Source organism: Panulirus ornatus, chromosome 73 (assembly GCF_036320965.1).
Source record: "Panulirus ornatus isolate Po-2019 chromosome 73, ASM3632096v1, whole genome shotgun sequence".
Lineage (NCBI taxonomy): Eukaryota > Metazoa > Arthropoda > Malacostraca > Decapoda > Palinuridae > Panulirus > Panulirus ornatus.
This window is the reverse complement of record NC_092296.1, coordinates 13,285,335-13,308,850: the sequence shown is the minus strand read 5'-3', so window position 1 is coordinate 13,308,850 and position 23,516 is coordinate 13,285,335. Positions and strand designations below refer to the sequence as shown.

Sequence of the window (23,516 nt, the reverse complement as noted above, 5' to 3'; positions counted from 1 at the left end):
TGGTACAGTCGAGATGTGGTATAATAAGTATCCTGTCTTGTGACACTTTATTGCTATCATGATTACTCTTGTTTCTAAGTTAATAGCATGGACCAGGCACATAAACTCTCCACAGCATCATTCACACATCCTTGATCCATCCTCCACATGTTAAAGCAAAACATGGACTTCACTCATAACAGTACTTCTTATTCTTTCACTTATGGAAATTGTTTCTAAAGTAAGACTAGTGGTATACCATGTCCACAAATGAAATGCTTCCACTGCATCTGATCCCCAGTCACTCCTCTCATGCCTTCCTCTGAAATATCCATATCCCAGATAATTTCTCACAGTAACTCTATATTTCTTGCTCTACTCTCCCCTGTTTACCTTTTACTGTTCAAGTGAACATGATCTTCACCAGACTATCATCTGCTATATCTTTCTAATAACCACACCATCAAAGGCTTTAATCCATACACCTCTTAAGGGTATCTGCATACCTCATAACCTTCTGACCTTTTAATTCAAGCTGTACTATGCAGATTATCCATCCTTACTGAACTTAATTTTGATGTATCTTGACTAACTTATATTTAGATTTCAAAGTAATGTATCCTGCTTACACTGTGCTTAAATGTTTTCCATTCACTAGGTGCTTTCACACACAACAATATTTCTCCCATGCATGACTCTGTTTTCAAGCTCAGCATTTCTGCAACCAGCTTTACTAAACTTCACTTCAAAATATTGAAACCTGTCCACAACTTACAGGTATTCACCCTGCGAACTCACCGTAAAATATGATCTCCCTTCATTTTTTGAAAACTAGCACCTTCCATTTGCATTCTCTTTCACCACCTTCTTAATATGCAAGTTATCAAACCAATCCACCAAACCAATGCTGTCCAGTTCTTCCTTGGATTTATCTAACAACACGAAGTTATCCACATATGACAATTGCAGCAAATTTCACTCTCTCCCTCTCCCATCTCACTCTCATCTCATACAGTACTACACTTTCATCACACAGCCTTGATGCACTCCCATTTTTATTTGAAACCATTTACTCACACACACATACACACACTGTTTCCAATAAAAAAGCTCTTTACACCATTCGGAAATCTTATGACTGCTGATTTAGGATACAGTATTGTCTTTTTTTTAAAGACAGATAATCTTAAAAGGTATAATATTCTTATTTACTGATTGATATCATGGGAAGATACTCTACTGTAGCTGTTGGTAAAGTTAAAAAACTTCAGTGTGCTGGCATTTAGCTTTAGGAAGTGTTCTGTTGTCAACTTACACACACATCTTCAGTAAGGTACTGTTACTCTTCCATCTGCTGGCACATTACTTCACAAAGGTTATGTGAAACACAAGGGATGCAACTTCAGGAAAGTATTCCAACTCCCATCCATACTCCAAATTCAGTAGATGACACATGACTTCATTATATTTTGATTTTCATCAGGAAAGACAGTTCCATCTAATTCTCATAATCCTTATCAGTGAAAACAATATGAGCAAGGTATTCTTACACCCATTATTAGGAACACAGGTTCAAAGAAGTATTCAAACTTTTATCAGTTGATGGAAAACTTTCATATTATCAAAAAGTATTCAACCTCTTATCAGATGATGGAGAACTTTAATATTATCTAACTTTTATTTGACCATAACTTTACCCTTCTCTATTGCAGGTGACAGAGGAGACAGCAGCTATCCTTCAAGGGGCAGGATGGGCGTGTGAGTGCCGTGGACCCACACCCATCAAAGGCAAAGGGACTCTCATCACTTATTTTGTTTCAACTCCATATGATCCACCCTCCTCAGAACTTCGAAGTACTACCTCCTCCTATGCACTAAGACCTGATGAAAGAGCACTCCTCCGTCAGGTAGCTCCAGGCACAAGCACAGAGAACAGCTTGCTTGTCACAGGGCCCTCACAAGTACAGCAAGAACCACAATTTAGCTCTGCCTTGCCATCCTCAAGTGATGAAACCCATGGGGATAGTTCTTGCAGTTCCCAGACAACAATTCGTGTGTTAGCGGAGATGAGTAATTCACAGGAACTCTCGGACAGCTCTGTGAATGATTCTAATTGCTGTTCACAAGTTTCAGCTGATGCTCTGCCCACAGAAGATGCAAACTCTGTAAAGAAAGTAATTGTTACTGTCAAAGATACCATAACTTCAAGCAGTGTAATACGGGAAAACAGAAAAGGTATTCCATCTAATGGAACACTGATTAGTGATCCTGGAAAAGATACTATAAAGAATAAGCATGACATTCCTTGCAAAAATCAAAGAATTGAGTCAGCCTCATATTCCAAGGTGGAGCCATTCAGACAAGCTAATTCTCCCATTTGTACTAGTCCAGGTGGCTGTGGAGAAGGTGGGAATGATATGAGTGATGAAACTGGAGTGGAACAGGTGGGGAACCCTACAGAACCTTTACAGGGAGAGGGCCATTTATTACATACCAACGATAACCTGGAAGATGCCAGAGATCTACAGAGTTCACATTTCTCCGCCAATGCTTACCATATTAACCCAGCCACTCAAGCACAACCCTCACCTCAGAACCCTTCTGTAGTTCCTCATCAACCATTTAATATGAACACAAGAGGGAAGATAACCAAGCAGGTCACGCTGGATTACAACCTTCCCAAGGAGACTCAACGTGTGAACAGACTGCCTCATCAGCCTTTCAGCTTCGAAAGTACTCACCTTACGAGTTCTCATAGCCCAAAAAGAGGGAAGGAGTGTTTAGGAAGTAGTAATGTAACAGATCAGAATTCAACACAGCAACTGGATGAGTGTGAAGTACCTGAAAGTAGTACTGAAGAAAGACCAGAATGCAATGATGATCTTCCTCATAAGTTAAAATGTGAGTATTTTACATCTAAGTATGCAGGTAACCAAAATAAAGGTGGTTCTAAAACGGACAATTCAGTAGGTAATTCATTTATAGTTGTAGATACAAGAGACTTTAATGAACAATGCATCAGTTTAGTTGATGAGTGTACAGATATCATAGAAAATGGACACGAAATGAACACTTCAGGGAAATTACTGAAAAAGTGTAATATATATGAAAATCCAGTGGATGGTTTACAGAAAAATAAAGTACTAAATAAAGCCTCAAAAACAGAAATGGTAAAGTCACAAAATGAATGCTTTAAAAACACACAAGACAATTATGATGAAAGAGAAAGTTGTGAAACTAACTCATGTAAATTGCCATCTGAGAGTTCTTCTTTACTGCCAAAAATGAGAAGAGGCAAATCTGTTGACACATGCACCTCTACAGACAAAACAAAGAAGGTTGATACTAACCGTAGAATATCGTTGGTAAACTTCATAAACGAGAGAGAAAGTGACACATCTGACAGTTTGGCAAAACTTGGTAAAACTGAGATTGTATCATCTGCAGAAGAGCCTCAAGTGAGTACTTCCATAGGAAAGAAGGTTGCTGCCTTCACTAGTGGTGGTCTTGCGAGGAAGCAAAATCATGTATTTGTGTGATGTGATAAATCAGAAAAAAATCCTAAGCTGCTGTTAACCTAACTTTTAATTATAAATATTCCATTGAAATGTTTTTTATCATCAATTTTGTTTAGATTATGATATATGAACATTGTCAGCAATTGTTAATTTAGTTTGAGAGTTATTAAAGTAAAAAAATAATAATGTTATCTTTGTTTCAGCAACTGTGTAATGCGCAAAGTAATCTAAACAAAATGACATATATCAGATTATAGACATGAAAAACTAATTATATCTGTCATAACTGAAATTACGAGGGAAAGTTTTTATATAAAACACTACAAAGAAAACTGATAACCGGTCACTCCAAAACGTAGGCCTTTTTTGTACAGTACATTGTATATCATATTTATGTATATACATTTTTTACATCTTTATCAAGCAGGGTACCTGCAATTCAAATACATCATTTATACGTAAAACTTCTATTGTACTCATAAGTACGCTGCTATATTTATAAGTCTGCTTAGTTGAAATACCTAAACCAGAGTACAATTCAACAAGCCACAGTGACATTTTTTCCCCAAATGATATGTTTTTCTTCAGAAAAATAGAATTTACAAGTCCATTATTTTACACAGTTTTATATGAATTTTATTTTTGATTGAATACTGAAAAAAATGGTGTTACTGGAATCTGCCTGTCAGTAGTTATACTGCAGGCAAGAAGTTACCTTTGACAAGACTATATCACTGTCAGTGGAGAGAAAGGATTAAGCTTGTTGAGGAACTTTCTCCTCCAAGGGAATCGGTCATTTTCCTGCTCCTTCGTGGAGCAGGAGAGCTGCAAGAACTCTACAAAAGTAATGCTGGGACTGTATTTCTGATAATAATTCAGAAAACATTGTAACACGTCTCCTGCTTAATACTTTCCCTTTTGAATCCTGTAAAACTTTCATATTATACCTTCACATAACATGATTAGGAGTGACGTACCATTGGATACACATTCTAATATTCTTTGAAAGATATTTTAACATATATCCTGTAATGAAGATTCAGACTCTTATGGCTGAAAAATTATATGCAGTGCTGAAGGCTAGTGTTTATTAATATCATGGGATGGCTGAAGATGTTTATTGGATACTGATGAAAGAAATGTAAATAGTCAAGATGTTAGGACACACAGTAATGGATGACTGTAAATCATTCGTTCCAAGACAAAATGTATTATGATACAGTTTAATGTGGCCATATCTAACATCTCATCCATTGTAGCTTCCAGCTCCTAATACTAGCAGTTCAATAAGTTTTCTTGTTATACTTACTTATTAATACTTTTCACTTTACAATTTCCTAATGCATTTGATCATATTAATGTAATGGTGCATATAATGGATGAGAACTCTTGTTTTATTTACTGTGCACAGAATTCATCTACTGAATACTACACTAATACTGGAGTGACCTGTTTTCTTACACACTGGTAGGATATATCTTCAACATTCACCAGTATTCATTTTGAAGTCTGAAGAAATTATTTGTGGACAATACTGTAAATGTATTGTTTTTATGTAACTTATATCACTTGTGTGTCCAGAAATGTATGTTGTATTTTTATATGCACTGTAATAAGCAAACTAAAGTGTTCACAGAACTGAATAAGTCATTACTTTTAAGATAGCTGTTCAAGTTTTCATGTGAAACATTATGGTGATCCAAACAATAGTAGGAGGGTTAGTAACAGTAAACATCTTCATTAAAAAGTAAGTGATATGATACTTCAAAAATAACATTACCTCAAAATTTAGGGAACACTGGAGAGTTTATCCAGAAATTGGAGTAAGTGATAGTCACAAAACAGTTACTATCTTTGATGTACACTTTGGCTTATGTTTTTAAAGTAAGCTTCTTTGTATATGATACTCCAAAAGATTAAAAATATGCAGCCAATGAAAACCTGTTTTGGAAAAAGACTGTAATGCATATTTCATCTAATAGATAATGTTTAAAGAAATACTAAAAATAATTCCTACTACAGATCACTAGAAAAAAGTTTTGATGTCTGAATAACAGATTTTTAAAGATAACCATACTCCGAACTTTGTGATTTTGAATGGAATATTTTATGGAAAAGATTATTTTGTATGCTTAAGGAAATTGTATAAATGTTTTGACAAAAAAAAAAGACAGAAAGGCTTCTAAGGAAATATTTAAAAAAAAGCTTGAGTGATTTAGGAAATTATGCTGCAATGTATGTAGTCAGATCTGAAAAAAAATTCAAACATGGCTGAACTGAGTGCACTATGGATAATCAGTAGATATCCTGACACAACAAACTGAAACCAAATCCTTATGAAAATGTTGGGAACATTCTGTCTTCCTTGATATATGTCCTTGTGTGTTTGTAGATAGAAATGTACAGTACTTTAAGTAAACACTTTACTCTTAGGATTGTATTGTGCTCTTTTAGGTGTACAATATGTTTTTTCATATTCTGTGCATTACTAGGAATATTAGGAAGAAGGATGGGTGAAAGGAAATGGAGAGCTAATGGAAGGAGGAAAGGATTGGAATAGAATCAAAAGGAAGATGGTAAGTGTAAGATTTTTTGAATGAAAAGGCAGAGGAGAAAAGAGGAAGTCTGAAAAGTGAAAAATAACTATAAGAAAAATGAAGGGATGATTGGGGAGGAAAGAGAAATCAGTAAGGGAAACAAGGAGTAAAGGAATTATACTTTCAATGGTTAATGCATGTAGGTAAAAGTTGTATATTTGACATTGTAATGTGCAAGAATTATATACTGTAGTACAGTGCACTTTACCAGACATGGAACATGTCAAATAATCACACTGTGTAGAAAACAAATTAACAACCAGTTCAGAGTGACTTTATGATAAATGTAGAAAGAGAGGTCTGAAGTTATCCTGCAGTGGATAAGGTAAAGATGACTGACACCGTATGCCACAAATTTTCAACTCTAAGGTATCTTTATGAAAAGTTATGTCACCGGTTGTCAAAGGAGAAAGGAATGATGTATGACTGGAATAATTGTGACATGAAAAAGAAGTACCAGCCTAACACCATTCACTGATGGAACAGAAATGTGGGTAAACCCTAGGACTCTATATGAAATAAAAAAAACTCACAGTTTACTCCTGTGCGATGCAGAGCATCAACTATTTCTAGAGTAAATATAGATCATGGTAAATAACAGAACCTAGCTAAGCACATTCTATGAAAGCAAACAAGTCTCCTGTACTTTTATCAAGTTCAGAAAAATAACTGCCCACAGTAACATTTAATTACAACACATACCACCTATATAAACCTTCACATAAACTGGTAATTTTTAAAAAGTAAAGCTCCATCATATAAAAACTTAGTTACAATACATTATTTACAGGATATCGTGTATCTTCCCAAAATGCACAAAAACTATACTGGAACTTTCAGTCTATAGAATTATATACTAGGTACAGTGAGAGATGAACTTTATTATAGAGCAGTCACTAGACAAAACTGTAAAGCAGTCATTAATGACTAAACCTTCAGAACATAACTATAAATCATCTGGTATAAAGCCAATCACATCACACACTTTTTAAGTGAACCTCAGAGCAAGTAGACAGTCACTTATGAAGTCCCATAGAATGAACTTGGCAAAAGTTTTCAATTAATGTGTATACCTTGGCACTGCCCACCTTGAGGTGGAATGCTGTTTAATGAAGCAAAGTGTACAGAGCCAATACCCTAATGTAAAATATTAAAAGCCTTATTAACTATATCAGAGCCAGTCAACTGATGTCAAGACATGAATGAATTTGTTCTCAGCCACAACTGCCTTTACTGCACACAAAGGTAATTCTAAGAATTCAAATGAATCAGTCAGTTACAAAATATTTGCTTTAAATGAGCTAATGTCATATCATGTGATTATTAACTTCACTTTCTAAATTGTAAATCCTAGAATACTAAATTTCTGGTTTAATCAGTTTCTTTTGTATGTTATAATGGAAAAATATGTTCTATATGTTGTCCATACTGATAAAGGCTGGAGCCTACACTTGAAGAAGCCAATGTTTGCCAAAGGTCTGTAGATGTCATGAGTCACCCTCAACTCCAATGAGCCCATGGAAAGATCTCAAGCCACTTGGCTACCTATAGGTCACCAAGATGGTAAAAGGTCATACACAAGCACCTCACACCACACTCTGTCCTCAAACATTTGATTTCCAACATACCCAGCTTCCTTTGCACAGTCTTATCTTATAGCCCATGCCTTGCATCCATATAATATTGTTGGGAAGACTATACCTTCAAACATACCCATTTTTGCCCTCTCAGGTAACAATCTCTTTCCAGGCATTCTTTAGCACTCCCACAGCCTTCACTCCCTCACCCACCCTCTGACTCATTTGCACTTCCAAATACTGCTGTTTGCACTCCCAGGTATGTAAAACACTTCTCTTCCTCCAATTTTTCTACGTTCAAATTCACCCTAATTAACCTGTCCTTTAACTCTGCTTAATTTTATTCACATTTACTCTCAACTTCCTCCTTTCACACATTCTTTCAAATTCAGTCACCAGCTTTTGCAGTTTCTCACTTGAATCTGCCACCAGTGCTGTATCATCGGCCCTCTCATCCCCCTCAGACAGCATACTCACCCATCTCTCCAAGAGCCTCGCATTTACATCCCTCACCAATCCATCCAAAAAGAAACTGAACAACCATGGTCACATCAAACACCCCTGTCGCAGACCAACTTTCTGTTGAAACAATCACTCTCCTCTCTTCCTACTTGTAAACATGTTAATCCTTGATCAAAACTTCTCTGCTTGTAGCATCTTTCCTCCCACACCTTATATTCTTAAGACATTCCACACAGCATCTCTTATTAACCCTATCATATGCCTTCTCAGGATCGATAAATGTTGCTCACAAATGCATCTGTTTCTCTTAACTATCTCTTACACACATCCTTTAAAGCAAACACCTGATCCACACATCATATACCACTTCTGAAACCACATTGTTCCTCCCCAGTCTGATGCTCTGTATATGCCTTCACCCTCTCAATCGATACCCTCTCATATAATTTACCATGTACACTCAACAAACTTATCCCTCTGTAGTTTTAACACACCTTTATCCTCCTTTCCTTTATACAAAAGAAGCAGTAGGTAGGAATATTCAGCTTGGAGCATTAGGTAGAAGTAGTAGGCTGAAACATTAGGTAGACACTTTAGGTATAGTAGTTGATGGGAACATTAGGTAAGAGTCTAAAGACACTGCACTAGAGTTGCCCTCTGCCAAAAGGCTTAGAACCAGCACTGGAGCACACCAGTTATGGAGACTCTTTGCCATGGCCACCCTATTGAGGGAGTTCCCATACGGAACAGGCATCAGACACACAAATAGATAGATAGCCTTTAGACAATGGCACTATAAATGCATTCTGCTAATCCTCAGACACTTCACCATGATTCATATACCTACTGAAAGTCCTAACTAACCAATCCAAAACACAGTTACTCCCTTTCCATAATAAATTCAACTGCAATACCATCCACTTCAGCCACGCCTGGGTATTGGGAAGGATAGAGGCGGCTGCATGGTGAGCCAGCAGTGCAGCAGTCTGTAAGTTGCACTCTCTGACCAAGGTAGCTGTCTTTTCTTTCTGCCTCATCCACACCTGAACTGCTAGCATTTTGCTCACACACATGCAATCTCTCCCTGTACCACATAAACTTTGACAAGACTTAGTTCACACAGCTCATTCTTCATAACTCTTAAATTTTCCTACAGTGAGCATTATGCTCTATACCTGCCTCTTACAAAATGGTAGGAGCAACAGACAGAAGTGTAAGCAGGAACATTTGGCATGATCATCAGGTAGTTGGTAGGAACATTAGGCAGGAGCATTAGGTAGCAGCAGGTTGAAATATTAAGCTAAAAGGTTAGGAACATTAAGTAGGAGCCACAGGAAACTACATTAGAGTTGCCCTGTGCCTGTTGAGGGTGAGGCACTAAAAGCTAAGAAATGGCACTGGAGTTCACCAGTTATGAGACTCTTTTGCTGTGGCCACTCCCTTGAAGGAGTTTCTAGAGAGAACACACATCAGATTTTTTTTTTTTTTTTTTTTTATACTTTGTCGCTGTCTCCCGCGTTTGCGAGGTAGCGCAAGGAAACAGACGAAAGAAATGGCCCAACCCCCCCCCCCATACACATGTACATACACACATCCACACACGCAAATATACATACCTACACAGCTTTCCATGGTTTACCCCAGACGCTTCACATGCCTTGCTTCAATCCACTGACAGCACGTCAACCCCTGTATACCACATGACTCCAATTCACTCTATTTCTTGCCCTCCTTTCACCCTCCTGCATGTTCAGGCCCCGATCACACAAAATCTTTTTCACTCCATCTTTCCACCTCCAATTTGGTCTCCCTCTTCTCCTCGTTCCCTCCACCTCCGACACATATATCCTCTTGGTCAATCTCTCCTCACTCATTCTCTCCATGTGCCCAAACCATTTCAAAACACCCTCTTCTGCTCTCTCAACCACGCTCTTTTTATTTCCACACATCTCTCTTACCCTTACGTTACTTACTCGATCAAACCACCTCACACCACACATTGTCCTCAAACATCTCATTTCCAGCACATCCATCCTCCTGCGCACATCTCTATCCATAGCCCACGCCTCGCAACCATACAACATTGTTGGAACCACTATTCCCTCAAACATACCCATTTTTGCTTTCCGAGATAATGTTCTCGACTTCCACACATTTTTCAAGGCTCCCAAAATTTTCGCCCCCTCCCCCACCCTATGATCCACTTCCGCTTCCATGGTTCCATCCGCTGACAGATCCACTCCCAGATATCTAAAACACTTCACTTCCTCCAGTTTTTCTCCATTCAAACTCACCTCCCAATTGACTTGACCCTCACCCCTACTGTACCTAATAATCTTGCTCTTATTCACATTTACTCTCAATTTCCTCCTTTCACATACTCTTCCAATCTGTCACCAACTTCTGCAGTTTCCCACTGAAATCTGCTCCCAGTGCTGTAACATCAGCAAACAACAACTAACTCATTTCCCAGGCACTCTAATCCCCTACAGACTGCAAACTCAACTCTCTCTTGAATTTCTTGCCCACATTTAATTATGTCCATCCTTTTTTGGAGCCATATGCAGATACATGTCAACTGTGACTCTAATTAGCCTAAGGAAACATTTAAGGCCTCCAACTTATCCATTGCAAGAGGAAGCTATGTGCTCCAAGTGGAGGTTGATGCATGGGTTGCTGGGTTAGCTCTATACTTATATAGCAGTGGCATAACTTTCAATGTCAAACTTCCTGGGACTTAAATGGCTGTGGCTGTTTGAATGGTTCACAATATATTCTTTTTATTATGGATTTCTATAGGTTTGCTTTTTCCTAATGAAACCCACATTTCTCTGGCCAGCATTGAAATGTTTAACATTACTAAGGACTACCATTTATTTATGTACAACTATAACTATTTGTAAAAGAGATACTAGGGAAAACAAGGTTAAAGGACTTCTTTTTTTCTTCCCAAGGGATCACCGATTGTTTAAAACATCACTTGATTAATGAGAAGCTCAAGAAGCAAAGTAACTGAAAGTTGTATTCACCAACTACACAAGTGGCAAGTGATTAAAACTAAAGTTACTGTACAACGTAGAAAACCATGATCATACACTACTTTTACAACCTGTCTTCTACAACAGTCTTTAGCAAAAGTGTCCCATCTTACAATTACATCATACAGCAGAATTTCTCATTCAAAAAGACTCACTTTATATTTTTTTTTTTTTTTCTTTTTTTTTTTTTTTTCTTTTTTTTTTTTTTTTTTTATACTTTGTCGCTGTCTCCCACGTTTGCAACAAACTTATACCTCTGTAATTTGAGCACTCACTCTTATCCCCTTTGCCTTTGTACATTGGCACTAAGCAAGCATTCCACCAATCCTCAGGCACCTCACCATGAGTCATACATACATTAAATAACCTTACCAACGGTCAACAATACAGTCACCCCCTTTTTTAATTAATTTCACTGCAATTCCATCCAAAAAGAAACTGAACAACCATGGTCACATCAAACACCCCTGTCGCAGACCAACTTTCTGTTGAAAACAATCACTTGATTAATGAGAAGCTCAAGAAGCAAAGTAACTGAAAGTTGTATTCACCAACTACACAAGTGGCAAGTGATTAAAACTAAAGTTACTGTACAACGTAGAAAACCATGATCATACACTACTTTTACAACCTGTCTTCTACAACAGTCTTTAGCAAAAGTGTCCCATCTTACAATTACATCATACAGCAGAATTTCTCATTCAAAAAGACTCACTTTATATTTTTTTTTTTTTTTTTTGATATCTGGGAGTGGATTTGGCAGCAGATGGAACCATGGAAGCAGAAGTGAGTCACAGGGTTGGGGAGGGGGCGAAAGTTCTGGGAGTGTTGAAAAATGTGTGGAAGGTGAGAACATTGTCTCAGAAAGCAAAAATGGGTATTTTTGAAGGAATAGTGGTTCCAACAATGTTATATGGTTGCGAGGCATGGGCTATAGATAGAGTTGTGTGGAGGAGGGTGGATATGTTGGAAATGAGATGTTTGAGGACAATATGTGGTGTGAAGTGGGTTGATGGAGTAAGTAACGTAAGGGCAAGAGAGATGTGTGGAAATAAAAAGAGCATGGTTGAGAGAGCAGAAGAGGGTGTTTTGAAATGGTTTGGGCACATGGAGAGAATGAGTGAGGAAAGATTGACAAAAAGGATATATGTGTCAGAGGTGGAGGGAACGAGAAGTGGGAGATCAAATTGGAGGTGGAAGGATGGATGTGCTGGAAATGAGATGTTTGAGGACAATATGTGGTGTGAAGTGGGTTGATGGAGTAAGTAATGAAAGGGCAAGAGAGATGTACAGTAATAAAGAGAGTGTGGTTGCGAGACCAGAAGAGGGTGTATTGAAATGGTTTGGTCATATGGAGAGAATGAGTGAGGAAAGATTGACAAAAAGGATATATGTGTCAGAGGTGGAGGGAACGAGAAGTGGGAGATCAAATTGGAGGTGGAAGGATGGAGTGAAAAAATTTTGAGTGATTGAGGCCTGAACATGCAGGAGGGTGAAAGGTGTGCAGGGAATAGAGTGCTGTCAGTGGATTGAACCAGGGCATGTGAAGCATCTGGGGTAAACCATGGAAACTTTTGTGGGGCCTGGATGTGGAAAGGGAGCTGTGGTTTTGGTTCATTATACATGACAGCTAGAGACTTGAGTGTGAACGAATGTGGCCTTTGTTGTCTTTTCCTAGCGCTACCTCGCATACATGTGGGGGAGGGGGTTGTCATTTCATGTGTGGCAGGGTGGCGACGGGAATGAATAAAGGCAGCAAGTATGAATTATGCACATGTGTATATATGTATATGTCTGTATATATCGAGGATGTAAGGCATGTGTACGTGTAGGAAGAGAGGAAAGTGATTGGTTCTCAGTGAATGTAGGTTTGCGGCAGGGGTGTGAGATGTCTCCATGGTTGTTTAATTTGTTTATGGATGGGGTTGTTAGGGAGGTGAATGCAAGAGTTTTGGAAAGAGGGGCAAGTATGAAGTCTGTTGGGGATGAGAGAGCTTGGGAAGTGAGTCAGTTGTTGTTCGCTGATGATACAGCGCTGGTGGCTGATTCATGTGAGAAACTGCAGAAGCTGGTGACTGAGTTTGGAAAAGTGTGTGGAAGAAGAAAGTTAAGAGTAAATGTGAATAAGAGCAAGGTTATTAGGTACAGTAGGGTTGAGGGTCAAGTCAATTGGGAGGTGAGTTTGAATGGAGAAAAACTGGAGGAAGTGAAGGGTTTTAGATATCTGGGAGTGGATCTGGCAGCGGATGGAACCATGGAAGCGGAAGTGGATCATAGGGTGGGGGAGGGGGCGAAAATCCTGGGAGCCTTGAAGAATGTGTGGAAGTCGAGAACATTATCTCGGAAAGCAAAAATGGGTATGTTTGAAGGAATAGTGGTTCCAACAATGTTGTATGGTTGCGAGGCGTGGGCTATGGATAGAGTGGTGCGCAGGAGGATGGATGTGCTGGAAATGAGATGTTTGAGGACAATGTGTGGTGTGAGGTGGTTTGATCGAGTGAGTAACGTAAGGGTAAGAGAGATGTGTGGAAATAAAAAGAGCATGGTTGAGAGAGCAGAAGAGGGTGTTTTGAAGTGGTTTGGGCACATGGAGAGGATGAGTGAGGAAAGATTGACCAAGAGGATATATGTGTCGGAGGTGGAGGGAACAAGGAGAAGAGGGAGACCAAATTGGAGGTGGAAAGATGGAGTGAAAAAGATTTTGTGTGATCGGGGCCTGAACATGCAGGAGGGTGAAAGGAGGGCAAGGAATAGAGTGAATTGGAGCGATGTGGTATACCGGGGTTGACGTGCTGTCAGTGGATTGAAGCAGGGCATGTGAAGCGTCTGGGGTAAACCATGGAAAGCTGTGTAGGTATGTATATTTGCGTGTGTGGACGTATGTATATACATGTGTATGGGGGGGGAGGTTGGGCCATTTCTTTCGTCTGTTTCCTTGCGCTACCTCGCAAACGCGGGAGACAGCGACAAAGTATAAAAAAAAAAAAAATATATATATATATATATATATATATATATATATATATATATATACATATATATCTGGGAGTGGATCTGGCAGCGGATGGAACCATGGAAGCGGAAGTGGATCATAGGGTGGGGGAGGGGGCGAAAATTCTGGGAGCCTTGAAGAATGTGTGGAAGTCGAGAACATTATCTCGGAAAGCAAAAATGGGTATGTTTGAAGGAATAGTGGTTCCCAAAAATTTTTGTATGGGTTTTTAGGCGTGGACTATGGATAAGTTTGCGCAGGAGGATGGATGTGCTGGAAATGAGATGTTTTAGGACAATGTGTGGTGTAAAGGGGTTTTGATGGTAAGTAAAAAAAGGGGAAAGAAAAGATTTTGGGGAAATAAAAAGAGGTGGTTGAGAGACCAAAAGAGGGTGTTTTAAAAATTGGTTTGGTCAAGGGAAAAGAATGGTGAGGAAAAGTTTGCCAAAAAGGTTATTTGTGTCGGAGGTGGGGGGAACGGGGAAAGGGGAGACCAAATTGGAGGGGGAAAAGGGGGGAGTAAAAAAATTTTTTGGTGTTTGGGGCCCTGAACATGCAGGAGGGTGAAAGGGGGAAAAGGGAATAGAGTGTTAAGGTTTGGGGAACCACGGGCAGGGGTTAAAAAGGCATTGGGGGGTTTGGGGAAATTTTTTTTTGGGGCCCTAAAAGGGAAAAGGGGAAAAGCTTTTTTTTCATTTTTAAAATTTTAAAAAAAAAAAAAAAAAAAGGACGGAAAGGGAAAGAGGGGTGAAAACGAATTTTTGGAGCCTTTTTTGTTTTTTGGGTGGGCTTACCTCGCAAACATGTGGGGGGGGGGGGTTTTGGGGTCATTTCAAATTTTGGGGCAGGGTGGGAGGAAGGGATCTAAAGGAAAGAAGTTTTGGTTAAATGCCTGGGGAATTTAAAGTATAGGGTTCTTTTTAAAAAAATTTTATCGAGGATGTAAGGAATGTGTACGTTTTGGAAGAGAGGAAAGTGTTTTGGTTCTCAGTGAATTTTGGTTTGGGGCAGGGGTGGGATGTCTCCATGGTTGTTTAATTTGTTTATGGATGGGGTTGTTAGGGAGGGGGAATGCAAGATTTTTGGGGAAAGAGGGGCAAGTTGAAGTCTGTTGGGGATGAGAGAGTTTGGGGGAAGTGGTCATTTGGTTTTTTCGCTGATGATACAGCGCTGGGGCTGATTCATGTGAAAAAAACTGAAAGAAGCTGGTGACTGAGTTTGGTAAAGTGTGTGAAAGAAGAAAGTTAAGAGTAAATGTGAATAAGAGCAAGGTTATTAGGTACAGTAGGGTTGAGGGTCATGTCAATTGGGAGGTAAGTTTGAATGGAGAAAAATGGAGGAAGTAAAGTGTTTTAGATATCTGGGAGTGGATCTGGCAGCGGATGGAACCATGGAAGCGGAAGTGGATCATAGGGTGGGGGAGGGGGCGAAAATTCTGGGAGCCTTGAAGAATGTGTGGAAGTCGAGAACATTATCTCGGAAAGCAAAAATGGGTATGTTTGAAGGAATAGTGGTTCCAACAATGTTGTATGGTTGCGAGGCGTGGGCTATGGATAGATTTGTGCGCAGGAGGATGGATGTGCTGGAAATGAGATGTTTGAGGACAATGTGTGGTGTGAGGTGGTTTGATCGAGTAAGTAACGTAAGGGTATGAGAGATGTGTGGAAATAAAAAGAGCATGGTTGAGAGAGCAGAAGAGGGTGTTTTGAAATGGTTTGGGCACATGGAGAGAATGAGTGAAGAAAGATTGACCAAGAGGATATATGTGTCGGAGGTGGAGGGAACGAGGAAAAGTGGGAGACCAAATTGGAGGTGGAAAGATGGAGTGAAAAAGATTTTGTGTGATTGGGGCCTGAACATGCAGGAGGGTGAAAGGAGGGCAAGGAATAGAGTGAATTGGATCGATGTGGTATACCAGAGTTGACGTGCTGTCAATGGATTGAATCAGGGCATGTGAAGCGTCTGGGGTAAACCATGGAAAGCTGTGTAGGTATGTATATTTGCGTGTGTGGACGTATGTGTATGGGGGTGGGTTGGGCCATTTCTTTCGTCTGTTTCCTTGCGCTACCTCGCAAACGCGGGAGACAGCGACAAAGCAAAAAAAAAAAAAGAAAAAAAAAATATGTATACATTGAAATGTATAGGTATGTATATGTGCATGTGTAGACGTGTATGTATATACATGTGTGTGTGTGTGGGTGGGTTGGGCTATTCTTTAATCTGTTTCCTTGCACTACCTCGCTAACGTGGGAGACAGTGACAAAGTGTGATGAATAAATATATATATTTATTTATTTATTTATTTTGCTTTGTTGCTGTCTCCCGCGTTAGCAAGGTAGCGCAAGGAAACAGATGAAAGAATGGCCCAACCCACCCACATACACATGTATATACATACATGTCCACACACGCAAATATACATACCTATACATCACAACATATACATATATATACACAGACAGACAGACATACATATATACACATGTACATAATTCATACTATCTGCCCTTATTCATTCCCATCGCATCCCGACACACATGAAATAACAACCCCCTCCCCCCTCATGTGCGCAAGGTAGCGCTAGGAAAAGACAACAAAGGCCACATTCGTTCACACTCAGTCTCTAGCTGTCATGTAATAATGCACCAAAAACCACAGCTCCCTTTCCACATCCAGGCCCCACAGAACTTTCCATGGTTTACCCCAGATGCTTCACATGCCCTGGTTCAATCCACTGACAACACGTCAACTCCGGTATACCACATCGTTCCAATTCACTTTATTCCTTGCACACCTTTCACCCTCCTGCATGTTCAGGCCCCGATCACTCAAAATCTTTTTCACTCCATCTTTCCACCTCCAATTTGGTCTCCCACTTCTCGTTCCCTCCACCTCTCACACATATATCCTCTTGGTCAATCTTTCCTCACTCATTCTCTCCATGTGACCAAACCATTTCAAAGCACCCTCTTCTGCTCTCAACCACATTCTTTTGATTACCACACATTTCTCTTACCCTTTCATTACTTACTCGATCAAACCACCTCACACCACATACTGTCCTCAAACATCCCATTTCCAGCACATCCACCCTCCTTAGCACAACTCTATCCATAGCCCACACCTCGCAACCATATAACATTGACGGAGCCACTATTCCTTCAAACATGCCCATTTTTGCTTTCCAAGATAACGTTCGTGACTTTCACACATTCTTCAATGCTCCCAGAGCTTTCGCCCCCTCCCCCAACCTATGATTCACTTCCGCTTCCATGGTTCCATCTGCTGCCAAATCCACTCAAAGATATCTAAAACACTTCACTTCCTCCAGTTTTTCTTCATTCAAACTTACCTCCCAATTGACTTCTCCCCCAAACCTACTGTACCTAATAATCTTGCTCTTATTCACATTTACTCTCAGCTTTCTTATTTCACACACTTTCCCAAACTCAGTCACCAGCTTCTGCAGTTTCTCACACAAATCAGCCACCAGTGCTATATCATCAGCGAACAACAACTCAATTCCCAAGCTTTTTAATCCACAACAGACTGCATACTTGCCCCTATTTCCAAAACTCTTGCATTCACCTCCCTAAAAACCCCATCCATAAACAAATTAAACAACCATGGAAACATTACACACCCCTGCCGCAAATCTACATTTGCTGAGAACCAATCACTTTCCTCTCTTCCTACACGTACACATGCCTTACATCCTCGATAAAAACTTTTCACTGCTTCCAACAACTTGCTTCCCACACCATATATTCTTAATACCTTCCACACAGCATCTCTGTCAACTCTATCATATGCCTTCTCCAGATCCATAAAAGCTACATACAAATCCATTTGCTTTTCTAAGTATTTCTCACGTAAATTCTTCAAAGCAAACACCTGATCCACACATCCTCTACCACTTCTGAAACCACACTGCTCTTCCCCAATCTGATGCTCTGTCCATGCATTCACCCTCTCAATCAAAACCCTCCCATATAATTTCCCAGGAATACTCTTTTTTTTTTTTTTTTTTTTTTTTTTTTTTTTCAAACTATTCGCCATTTCCCGCGTTAGCGAGGTAGCGTTAAGAACAGAGGACTGGGCCATTGAGGCAATATCCTCACCTGGCCCCCTTCTCTGTTCCTTCTTTTGGAAAATTAAAAAAAATTGAGAGGGGAGGATTTCCAGCCCCCCGCTCTCTTCCCTTTTAGTCGCCTTCTACGACACGCAGGGAATACGTGGGAAGTATTCTTTCTCCCCTATCCCAAGGGATAATATATATATATATATATATATATATATATATATATATATATATATATATATATATTTTTTTTTTTTTTTTTTTCATACTATTCGCTATTTCCCGCGATAGCGAGGTAGCGTTAAGAACAGAGGACTGGGCCTTTGAGGGAATATCCTCACCTGGCCCTCTTCTCTGTTCCTTCTTTTGGAAAAAAAAAAAAAAAAAAAAAAAAAAAAAAAAAAAAAAACGAGAGGGGAGGATTTCCAGCCCCCCGCTCCCTTCCCTTTTAGTCGCCTTCTACGACACGCAGGGAATACATGGGAAGTATTCTTTCTCCCCTATCCTATATATATATCCTATATATATACATATATATATATATACATATATATATATATATATATATATATATATATATATATATATATATATATATATATATATATATATATATATTTTTTTCTTTTCTCCGCCCCGTCGCCGTCTCCCACGTTTGCAACAAACTTATACCTCTGTAATTTGAGCACTCACTTTTATCCCCTTTGCCTTTGTACATTGGCACTAAGCAAGCATTCCACCAATCCTCAGGCACCTCACCATGAGTCATACATACATTAAATAACCTTACCAACCAGTCAACAATACAGTCACCCCCTTTTTTAATTAATTTCACTGCAATTCCATCCAAACCCGCTGCCATCCCAGCTTTCATCTTCCGCAAAGCTTTTACCAAATCATTCTCCCTAACCCTCTCACTTTGCACACCACCTTGACCAAAACACCCTATATCTGTCATTCTATCATCAAACACATTCAACAAACCTTCAAAATACTCACTCCATCTCCTTCTCACATCACCACTACTTGTTATCACCTCCCCACTAGCCCCCTTCACTGAAGTTTCCATTTGTTCCCTTGTCTTATGCACTTTATTTACCTCCTTCCAAAACATCTTTTTATTCTTCCTAAAATTTAATGATACTCTCTCACCCCAACTCTTATTTGCCTTCTTTTTCACCTCTTGCACCTTTCTCTTGACCTCCTGCCTCTTTCTTTTGTACATCTCCCAGTCATTTGCATTCTTTCCCTGCAAAAATCGTCCAAACGCCTCTCTCTTCTCTTTCACTAATAATCTTCCTTCTTCATCCCACCACTCACTACCCTTTCTAATCTGCCCACCTCCCACGCTTCTCTTGCCACAAGCATCTTTTCCGCAAGCCATCACTGCTTCCCTAAATACATCCCATTCCTCCCACACTCCCCTTATGTCCTTTGTTCTCACCTTTTTCCATTCGGTACTCAGTCTCTCTTGGAACTTCCTCACACAAGTCTTCTTCCCAAGCTCACTTACTCTCACCACTCTTTTCACCCCAACCTTCTCTCTTCTTTTCTGAAAACCTCTACAAATCTTCACCTTTGCCTCCACAAGATAATGATCAGACATCCCTCCAGTTGCACCTCTCAGCACATTTACATCCAAAAGTCTCTCTTTCGCGCGCTTATCAATTAACACGTAATCCAATAATGCTCTCTGGCCATCTTTCCTATTTACATACGTATACTTATGTATATCTCTCTTTTTAAACGAGTTATTCCCAATCACCAGTCCTTTTTCAGCACATAAAAATACAAGCTCTTCACCATTTCCATTTACAACACTGAACACCCCATGTACACCAATTATTCCCTCAACTGCCACATTACTCACCTTTGCATTCAAATCACCCTTCACTATAACCCGTTCTCATGCATCAAAACCACTAACACACTCACTCAGCTGCTCCCAAAACACTTGCCTCTCATGATCTTTCTTCTCATGCCCAGGTGCATATGCACCAGTAATCACCCATCTCTCTCCATCCACTTTCAGTTTTACCCATATCAATCTAGAGTTTACTTTCTTATACTCTATCACATACTCCCACCACTCCTGTTTCAGGAGTAGTGCTACTCCTTCCCTTGCTCTTGTCCTCTCACTAACCCCTGACTTTACTCCCAAGACATTCCCAAACCACTCTTCCCCTTTACCCTTGAGCTTCGTTTCACTCAGAGCCAAAACATCCAGGTTCCTTTCCTCAAACATACTACCTATCTCTCCTTTTTTCTCATCTTGGTTACATCCACACATATTTAGACACCCCAATCTGAGCCTTCGAGGAGGATGAGCACTCCCCGCATGACTCCTTCTTCTGTTTCCTCTTTTAGAAAGCTAAAATACAAGGAGGGGAGTGTTTCCAGCCCCCTACTCCCATCCCCTCATATATATATATATATATATATATATATATATATTTCATAATTGATTGCCATTTCCCATGTTAGTGAGGTAGCACCAGGAACAGACAAAGAAAGGCCACATCCGCTCACATCCATTCTGTAGATGTCATGTGTAATGCAGGGAAATCACAGCTCCCTTATCCAAAGCCAGGGATCACAGACCTTTCCATGGTTTACCCCAGACACTTCAAATGCCCTGGTTCAATCCACTGATGGCATGTCAAACCCATTCCAAGTCACTTTATCCAGTGTATGCCTTTCACCCTCCTGCATGTGTTGGCCCAAATGTAGAAAAACTTTTCCACTCCACCCTTCATCTCCAACTTGGTCTCCCCATTCTCCTTGTTCTCTCTACTTGTGACAAATATATCCTCTTTGTCAGCCTTTCCTCACTCATTCTCTCCAAATGTCCAAACCATTTTAGTAAAACCCCTTCAACTCTCGCCACCACACTCTTTTTTATTCCTACATTTCTCTCTAACCCTTTCATTACCACCTTACTCCATACATTGTCCTTAAACATTAGATTTCCATTACACACACGCTCCTCTGCACAGGCTTATCTAGATAGCCCATGCCTTGTATCCATATAAAATTGATGTGACTACTATACCTTCAAACAAACCTACTTTTGCCCTCCCAGTTAACAATCTCTTTTCAAACATTCTTCATCACTCCAAAAACCTTTGCACTCTTAACCACCCTATGACTCACTTCTGTTCCATAACTTCATTTACTGCCGCATCCACTCCCAAGTATCTAAAACTCATCTCTTCCTTCAAGATTTCTCCATTCAAACTCACACCCCACTAACCAGATTGTCAAACCTGCTAAACCTAATAACCTTGCTATCATTCACATTTACTCTCAATTTCCTCCTTTCACATACTCTTCCAATCTGTCACCAACTTCTGCAGTTTCCCACTGAAATCTGCTCCCAGTGCTGTAACATCAGCAAACAACAACTAACTCATTTCCCAGGCACTCTAATCCCCTACAGACTGCAAACTCAACTCTCTCTTGAATTTCTTGCCCACATTTAATTATGTCCATCCTTTTTTGGAGCCATATGCAGATACATGTCAACTGTGACTCTAATTAGCCTAAGGAAACATTTAAGGCCTCCAACTTATCCATTGCAAGAGGAAGCTATGTGCTCCCAAGTGGAGGTTGATGCATGGGTTGCTGGGTTAGCTCTATACTTATATAGCAGTGGCATAACTTTCAATGTCAAACTTCCTGGGACTTAAATGGCTGTGGCTGTTTGAATGGTTCACAATATATTCTTTATATTATGGATTTCTATAGGTTTGCTTTTTCCTAATGAAACCCACATTTCTCTGGCCAGCATTGAAATGTTTAACATTACTAAGGACTACCATTTATTTATGTACAACTATAACTATTTGTAAAAGAGATACTAGGGAAAACAAGGTTAAAGGACTTCTTTTTTTCTTCCCAAGGGGATCACCGATTGTTTAAAACATCACTTGATTAATGAGAAGCTCAAGAAAGCAAAGTAACTGAAAGTTGTATTCACCAACTACACAAGTGGCAAGTGATTAAAACTAAAGTTACTGTACAACGTAGAAAACCATGATCATACACTACTTTTACAACCTGTCTTCTACAACAGTCTTTAGCAAAAGTGTCCCATCTTACAATTACATCATACAGCAGAATTTCTCATTCAAAAAGACTCACTTTATATTTTTATTTATATAGTGTATTTTTAAACAAACAGGTAGCGTGTTTTAAATCTTCAATGTAGTAAAGCATTTGATAATGATATTATTGCCATGCTCCTGCATCTTACAAGGAAACCATGAAGTATGGATGGATGTTTCAACAGCCACAGCTTGGTAGCTCAAGTGCAGATGATGTGAATCTCACTGGCTTGAAACATAATGTCAGATACCTGCATTCTACAGTTTGGGAGTTGAGCTCTAGTTCTTGAAGACTATTTTGAACATGACTAGAAGCTCAACAAGTAAACGATTATGTCTAATGCCAGGCAAAGCTGAAGACCTATGAACCAGCTACAGAAGTTCTTTTTCAAATTTGTCCCTTCAACTTTAAACCTAAACATATGAAGCAAAATGGAAATACATAATGATGTTATTAGGGTGAATTGGATGAGGCCTTCCAGTGGGCTCTGCCTCTAAAACAGTGGTTAAGTTACAGGCTCGAGAACATCACTTGATCCTTCCTGAAAGGGTGTCAGTGTAATAAACCCAAGACTCCATTTTCATTTTCAGAAACACACCTGCTTTGAAATGCAATGGTACTACTTTTTGTGTTTTCTGGACCCCCAAATGGCCATGAACTCTACAAAGAATTTATCTTGGGTGTCCTTGAATACACTTGACACTTGCTCAGAGATGGATTTTTAAAGACTGTGGGTACACAGTGCATAATGATGGTTACCCTTCAATATCCTAAAGTAACAAGTACTCCCCTTTGTATTTTAAGTAGTACAGTGCTGTAGCACCACTGTCATGAAACACTTTTCAAACGCCTTCTTGATGTTGTGGAGCATATCAAGAACTTTCTCTTGATGTCACGAACAATTCTTATTTTTTGGGTGTTCTGAATCTCAGAAGAATCCATCTTGGCAACTCAAAATACAGTAATGCCCATCCTGTTTTGGAACACAGTGATCCACACTTAGTACTCCGAAATATTTTGAGCTTTCAATTGGTGATCCAGAGCACAACTGAGTCCCTACTCATGTCCTGAAACCCAAAGGCTCCTCTTCATATCCTTGAACACTTTGTAGCATTCTTGATACAATGGAAATAATATCACTTGTTCCTTCTTAGGTAGTCACAAT

At 39.5% G+C, this 23,516-nt stretch overlaps 1 protein-coding gene across 1 annotated transcript in view; it reads left to right on the top strand.

Annotated features, from left to right (window-relative positions):
• LOC139748349 (uncharacterized) overlaps positions 1-9,607 on the top strand; it is an 84,696-nt gene extending 75,089 nt beyond the window's left edge. Inside the window, exon 10 of the mRNA XM_071661423.1 lies at positions 1,692-9,607. Coding sequence (XP_071517524.1) covers positions 1,692-3,518 — 1,827 coding nt within the window. The 3' untranslated portion in view covers positions 3,519-9,607. The remainder of the gene's footprint in view (positions 1-1,691) is intronic.
• Positions 9,608-23,516: the final 13,909 nt, after the last annotated feature.